The sequence below is a fragment of the Lynx canadensis genome, chromosome B4 (genome assembly GCF_007474595.2).
Source record: "Lynx canadensis isolate LIC74 chromosome B4, mLynCan4.pri.v2, whole genome shotgun sequence".
Taxonomy (NCBI): Eukaryota; Metazoa; Chordata; class Mammalia; order Carnivora; family Felidae; genus Lynx; species Lynx canadensis.
Window position 1 is genome coordinate 81387568 of NC_044309.1, and position 7800 is coordinate 81395367.

The 7800-nt window shown below is 35.9% G+C and overlaps 1 protein-coding gene across 1 annotated transcript; it reads left to right on the top strand.

Annotated features, from left to right (window-relative positions):
• Positions 1 to 6445: 6445 nt before the first annotated feature.
• Positions 6446 to 7384, top strand: LOC115518365 (olfactory receptor 6C2-like). Its single transcript, XM_030321830.1, has one exon. It carries the CDS (start codon positions 6446 to 6448, stop codon positions 7382 to 7384), a length of 939 nt encoding a protein of 312 aa, XP_030177690.1.
• Positions 7385 to 7800: the final 416 nt, after the last annotated feature.

Consider the following 7800-nt stretch of genomic DNA (forward strand, 5'->3'; position numbering starts at 1 on the left):
TTTTGGCCTTAGTGCTTATAACAGTATCAATCATACCATAGGTTCTCAGTACATGTTTTTAATTAATTCATGAGTACTCATAAAAACAGTAGGAACAGAAGTGACCTGACCCACAACATCACACTTACCAACAAATATATATTTTTTTTTAAATATTTTTTTTTCAACGTTTATTTTTATTTTTGGGACAGAGAGAGACAGAGCATGAACGGGGGAGGGGCAGAGAGAGAGGGAGACACAGAATCAGAAACAGGCTCCAGGCTCCGAGCCATCAGCCCAGAGCCTGACGCGGGGCTCGAACTCACGGACCACGAGATCGTGACCTGGCTGAAGTCGGACGCTTAACCGACTGCGCCACCCAGGCGCCCCCAAATATATATTATACCAAGTTGTAATGGTGCCTTCATCACAGTGCCAAATTATTAGCAATGTTGTCTATAGTGATCAATGAGCTAGTTATAAATATAAATATTCCAGGGTGCCTGGGTGGCTCAGTAGGTTAAGCATCCAACTTTGCTCAGATCATGATCTCACAGTTCATGGGTTTGAGCCCCGCATTGGGCTCTGTGCTGGCAGCTCAGAGCCTGGAGCCTGTTTCGGATTCTCTGTCTCCCTCTCTCTCTGCTCCTCCCCCACTCATGCTCTGTCTCTCAAAAATAAACAAACATTGAAAGAAAAAAAAAATTTATAAATACAAATATTCTTTGAACTACACTAAATTGAAAATACACCTAAATTAAAGTGGTTTACCAGAACACTCACTTAACATTCCAAGATCACAGAAAATTAATTGGTGATTAGAATGAAAGGAGAGTTTGGGAATCTGGGACAATGCTCTGAGTTAGCATGCCACAGTGAAGCACTGAGAGCTTTAAGAATGTTCTCAGTTTGGTTCAAAAGGGTCAATTCCTATATGATTCTGTCTAAAAGGGTACTTGATTATCAGTTATTTCTCCCCCTGAGCATGATTAGTGCTTCTTTTCTGTAGAGATGCATATAATTCAAGGTAATTTCCTAACTGTAGGAGTCTGATGCTGTTATTTGTTACTGTCTTAATAGAAATACCATGCTTCAATTCACCAGACCTTAGAAAAGCACACCTCTAGGTTTCTCATTGGGTACAGATTGCTAGAATAAGTAAAAACATTCATCAACAAATTTTTACCTAGGAAATCCTTTTCGTCCTTGGAATAGAGGGAAAACAAAAGATATAGACTCTATTTACAAAATAACTGCTCATTTAATTAATTACCTAATGATAGTTGAGAAAGAAATGTGAAATACCTGTTACCTCATGTCCAAAATTGCAGCCTCTCTGAACTCTGCTCTTAGTATTTCTTTACAGAACATTGAACAGGTTATCAGAGGCACCAAAATTCACAAGCTTTATAAAGAATTCAGAAAAGAAAACACAATAGTTGTAATGCCATTGATTAGTGCCCTCACACATTCGCATAAGTATTAGAGGAAGTTATGGAACAAAAAAAAGAGGAGGAGGAAGAAAATGAAGGAGAGAAAAGAGGTAGTAGCTTTAACTTATTATCTGCCAGGCACTCTGCATGAATTATCTCAATCAGTACGCACAATAATTCCATGAAAGTAGGTATTATGGAGGAAACTAAAGCTATAAAGGAAAGGAGAAGGGGGAACAGCATACTCTTATTTCAAAGACAGTGTATAAAGCACAGGAAGCAAACTTCCTCTTACTAGACATTAGCCCACAGGAAGACAATAGAATCAGTCACACCTGCATAATGTTAAAGGCAGTCTCAAAAAAATCAGTTAATTTTTACCCCAATCAGCTTATAGGTTAATGATCTTATATATAAAATCATTTTTTTAAAAAAATTTTTTTTCAACGTTTATTTATTTTTGGGACAGAGAGAGACAGAGCATGAACGGGGGAGGGGCAGAGAGAGAGGGAGACACAGAATCGGAAACAGGCTCCAGGCTCTGAGCCATCAGCCCAGAGCCTGATGCGGGGCTCGAACTCACGGACCGCGAGATCGTGACCTGGCTGAAGTCGGACGCTTAACCGACTGCGCCACCCAGGCGCCCCTATAAAATCATTTTAAAACCTGCTCAGTTTAAAGAAAATACCTTGTTTTTGTTGTTTAAGGCAAATATGACAGTCATTCTTTATTTCTACAAACTTTTAAAGAACACTTACTATGCCCCTGGAGATAAGTTTGCTGCTGGAGACACAATAATGTCCAAAATAAAATTTGTCTACCCTATTTGACAAGTTAGTCATAAGACTTATCATAAGAATAGTCATAGACTACAAGGAAAAGCTACTTCTACTTAAAGGGTTATAGATAGATTCCTAGTGAAATTTATACCTAAACCAAAAATTGAAAGAGGGATAGGAAGGTTAGAGACTGCAAGTATAGAGATCACTAAAGAGAAAAGGATCAGCATATGGAAATTTCCACAGATAATTTTAAGCATGGCCTTTTATGGGAACTGCTAGTAAATAAGTGAAGCAAATTGAATCAGGAAATGTGAAACCAACAGCCTGACTCTATAGACTGTTACTCTTTATCACTATGATATACTATCCTTTTTTTTTTCATTAAAGTATAATTAGCAGTGCTATGTTGGCTTCAGTTTTACAATATAATGATTCCACAATTCTATACATTTCTCAGTGCCCATCAAGGTAACTCTACTCTTAATCCCTTTTACCTACTTCACCCAGGCCTCACCCACCTTCCCTCTGGCAATCACCAGTTTGGTCTCTGTATTTAAGACTTTTTTTGTTTCTTTTTTCTTTGTTTATTCACTTATTGTTTCTTAAATTCCACATATGAGTGAAATCATATGGTAATTTGATTTCCTGTGACTGACTTATTTCACTTAACATTATACCCTGTAGGTACATCCATGTTGCTGCAAATGTCAAGATTTCATTTTTATGCCCAAGTAATATTCCATTGTATATCATAGAGGTATATACATACTATGGGGAGTAAGATAGCATCCAGTAAAAGTACACTAGAAGAATAGAAGAAATTAGATAAATTGTATTAATACTGGAAATATTAGAAAGATCTCCATATGCTCACTGAGAAGCTTAAATTTTATGATGAAGGTAAAAGGGAGTGATAGGATTAAAATTATGGCTTGAGTAATTTTAATTATTTGAGATAGCAAAAATTCTACTTGCAAACTCTGAAAAAAATAAAAATTCATTTTTTTAATTCAACTTAATATCAGTGTCTTCCCTCCCTACCTAACTCCACCACCTCATTCTAGTGAATCATTAACATATATCTGTGCTGTCGCCCTCAACCCAGCTTCATCCTAATTCTGGTACATCTGTGCACTTTGAGTGTATTAAGAGGTAAAGAAATGTCAGTATCCATCAGAGTTGACATTATCAAAATATCCATCATCTCTTCATATCCTCAAATACCTATTCTGTGCTTTTCTGCTGTGGGATCTCTTGTCCCTCTTCCCATAGAACTCTTATGGTTCAGTGGTTCTCTGTATAAGCCTTAAGACACTTTTATATCTCTACAGCAAATTGCAATACAGGAAAATTTATGAAGGACTGAACGTTCTTTTTTAGCTTCCTGCCACTATTAAGCATAGGAACACCCTTCTTCTAATTCTACACCATCTTGAGACTGGGAATACTATGTGACTTTCTAATGCCCTTATAGCCTGTGTTCAAGGAGCAACTAATTATTTCCTATTATTTTCTTCCTGAGAACTCTTCAAGGAAAAAACCCTGCAGAAGTCTATCTCATTTTCTTTCCTTCTGTTATTCTGGCTTCATATCAGTGGAAGATAGCAGAGAGCCCCAAACATAGAGATCTCATTCAGAACCATCAAATTCTCTAACCTATCCCCTCTTTTATCCCCTGCTAAACAAATTTCCTAAATTCTCTAAGTATGAGAAGCCTTGTCCTTACTCATTACGCATGGAATAAAATCTTTATTGCATGAAAAGATTCCATTAATCTAAATGCTTGATGCATTTGAAACTCAAAATCCCTAAATATGTTCCTTCTTCTACTCTTCATAATTCTTACCTAAAGCCAAAATAAATTAACTTTCATATAATTGAGAGACAGATCAAAAGTTTTAAGGAAATATCTAGTATAGGGTTAATGTCAGTTAATAATCTTTCAGAAACATTTTTCTACAACACATAAGGGAGAATTAATCATATTTGGGATTTTTAAAAAAATGATTCTGATTATACTGATTTTAAATTTTGAATGCAAAGATATGTTAAGTATATATTAATATGCTTTTGCAATGTTTCAATGAGATAAAAACACCCAGAGTAAAATTAGTATTGTGAGTGAAAGAATAAAAGAAACAAATTCCGAAGATAGCCAAAATGGCAAGACCTAGTGATAAACTGAAAATGGGAGTAAAGAAAAAAGGAACAATAAAGATTGTCCTTGGATGAGACTTAGGATTGACAGGGAAGGAAATGCAATAGTGAGAGGCACATTTAAAATCTTGAAATGTGCACATCCACAGGACTCTCAATAAGACACAATAAAATAACAAAATAAGAATGCTAATATAGTTAATAGTAATGACTGTTTGCCATATTCCAAATGCAGTTATAGATATTTTATCTATAGTATCTAAATTTATCAGTATAACCCTAAAATGTAAATATTATTTTTACCTGAATTTTGCACATGAAAAAAAAAAGCACAAGATAAAGACGTTAAGCAAATCACTCAAGGATACTCAAAAAGGAAAAAGAAAAAGTCTAAATTCAAACCCTCCAAATCTGATCTAGATGTCCAAGAATAAACTGAATGTTGAAGTCAGAACACCTAAGATATATTTTCCCTGCAGATACAAAGTTGGGAATCATCAGTCTATTTGAAGTCACTTTTTTATAAGATTCAACTTATTCATAAGAGACAGAGTGAGAGAAAGGATTTTCTAGAAAAGAGATTTCAGATGGATCAATAACCAAACGGATTGGAGAAGGAAAGGAAGCCACGAGAGAGAATGAAAAAGAATAGACAAAGTAGTAGGAAGAAATTCAAGGAAATATGAGTTGGCAGGAATTAAGCTGTAATGACTTTCATAAGGTAGCAGTTTATAGTCTCATATGCAGCAAAGAGTTTGAGCTAAATGAAGGCTAAATTGTTTAATGAGTGAAACAAGAGGGAAGCTAGTGTTGACCTTGACTAGAGTAGTTTAAATGGTGCAAAAATCAGATGAGTTGATGTATAAATGGTTGATAAGACAGAGGAGATATCACATAGGTGAAATTTAAATGACAACGTGGAAGTATAATTAAAAAGCTAAAACTTCTTTGTACATGTGATATTGGTACATGTGATTTACCATAAGTTATTTCTAGCTGAAACAAGGTAGGCAAAAACAAAAAAATTGGGGCTATGGCTCTTCAGCTCCATAAACATATTCCTAATGTTCCCTTACTTCTCTGTAATAATTTTGAATCAAACACATTACTGTTCAATACATGCAAGGAGTGATTTGTCACTGTCAAATGTGTTTAGAAAGAAACAATGGAAATTCAGTTTGAAATTTTAATATCAAGAATCTGCTCTAAATGAGAAACCATTGATGGGGAAAGAGGAATAAAAGCTCTCAAGATCTAGAGAATATGAAACTGTAGCAGCTTGAGTGCTTAGGGCCATCACTGTTGAAGAAACCTTGAAGTAATGAATGAGATGATACAAATCCAGACTTCAGCTTGTAACTGGAGGAGAAATTCTTTGGAGAACAAGGATATCCTACAATATATATTAAGTAGATAATATATTCTAAAAGTAGAAAGAAAATACAGCCAAAGGTAAATATTAAAAATATTAAATATGTACATTTAAAGTAAAATTTCTATGGGGAAAACCTCAAAAAAATTGGACTGTTAACACACTTAAATGAATCTTTAAGAAAATATATCCAACAAAAACACACTTCCAAGATGAACTAAATAAGCTGACACAGGATAAACTATGTGATAAATATTCATTGCCAGTTTAATAACTAATACATATGTAAATTTTAGTACTGGGATTATTTGACCAATGATCATTGTTAGTTTTCAAGTCTTCTCTGCTAGAAGCATGTCTGCAGATGGAAAATATGGGGAGGGCAGAATTGTTGATCCAAAAGCAACTTATAAAGAGAGAAATTTTTTTTAATGATGTTTATAAGATGATATGTTCAACTGACACCAGGTCTAGCTAAGTTGTATATTTATTAGAAGCAGCAGTAGGAAATATGTGATTTAAATATGAATAGTTGTGTGACACAAAGAGGCACTCAAACATCACCATGTGTTATGTGCTCACTTCTCCATTAGCCAGTATATAGGAACCACTCTTAGATGTACTTCTCTTGAGGTTAGAAGTTGGCCAGGACTTTGGAGCTCTTCATATAGTCCTCTTTATTGTTTCAAGCAGATTGGGCAAGAGACAAGAAATAATCAAAGATGAGAAACCAAACCACGCTTACGACTTTCATCTTGCTGGGACTGACAGATGACACTCGACTGAAAATTTTGCTTTTTATCTTTCTATTTCTTTCCTACATATTGAGTGCATCTGGAAACCTAACCATCATCACCCTCACTCTGATTGATTCTCACCTTAAAACACCAATGTATCTTTTCCTCCAAAATTTCTCCTTCTTAGAAATTTCATTCACAACTGCTTGTATCCCCAGGTTCTTATATAGTATATCATCTGGTGACAAGTCCATTACCTATAATGCTTGTGTCAGCCAACTGTTGTTTACAGACCTCTTTGCAGTAACAGAGTTTTTTCTCCTGGCCACCATGTCCTATGATCGCTATGTGGCCATCTGCAAACCACTGCATTACATGACCATTATGAACAGCAAAGTCTGCAAGAACTTCATCCTCTTCTGTTGGGTAGCAGCACTGATCATCATTCTCCCACCACTCAGTCTAGGTTTGGACCTGGAATTCTGTGATTCAAACATCATTGATCATTTTTGCTGTGATCCATCTCCTCTCCTGAAGATCTCTTGCTCAGATACATGGTTGATAGAGCAGATGGTTATAGTATGTGCTGTGTTGACATTCATCATCACCCTCATGTGTGTAGTTCTTTCCTACATACATATCATCAGGAGCATTCTAAAGTTTTCCTCTGCCCAGCAAAGAAAAAAGGCCTTTTCCACTTGTTCTTCCCACATGATTGTTATTTCCATTACTTATGGTAGCTGCATCTTCATTTATGTCAAACCTTCAGCCAAGGATGAGGTGGCTATTAATAAAGGGATTTCACTCCTTATTACTTCTATCTCACCAATGCTGAATCCCTTTATTTACACACTGAGAAACAAGCAAGTGAAGCAAGCTTTTCATGACTCAATTAAAAAAATTGCATTCCTCTCAAAGATGTAAAGGAGAAATGAGTCCATGAATCCAAAAGGGAAGGTGAATACACACAAAACCTGAAGCTTTATATATATACTATTTGTTTCTGTATCACTTATTCTCCAGTCATACTGACACTCTCACTTTCCTTTTAAGCTTGCTAACTGTGAACCCTATTCCATTTTTCACTCTCCACTAAAACTAAACTCTGGGGGCACCTGGGTGGCTCAGTCAGTTAAGCGTCTGACTTCAGCTCAGGTCATGATCTCTCGGCTTGTGAGTTCAAGCCCCATTTCGGGCTCTGTGCTGACAGCTCAGAGCCTGGAGCCTGCTTCAGATCATGTGTCTCCCTCTCTCTCTGCCCCTCCCCTGATCACACTCTGCCTGTCTCTCCCTCAAAAATTAATAAACATTAAAAAATTAAAAAAAAAAACTAAACTCTG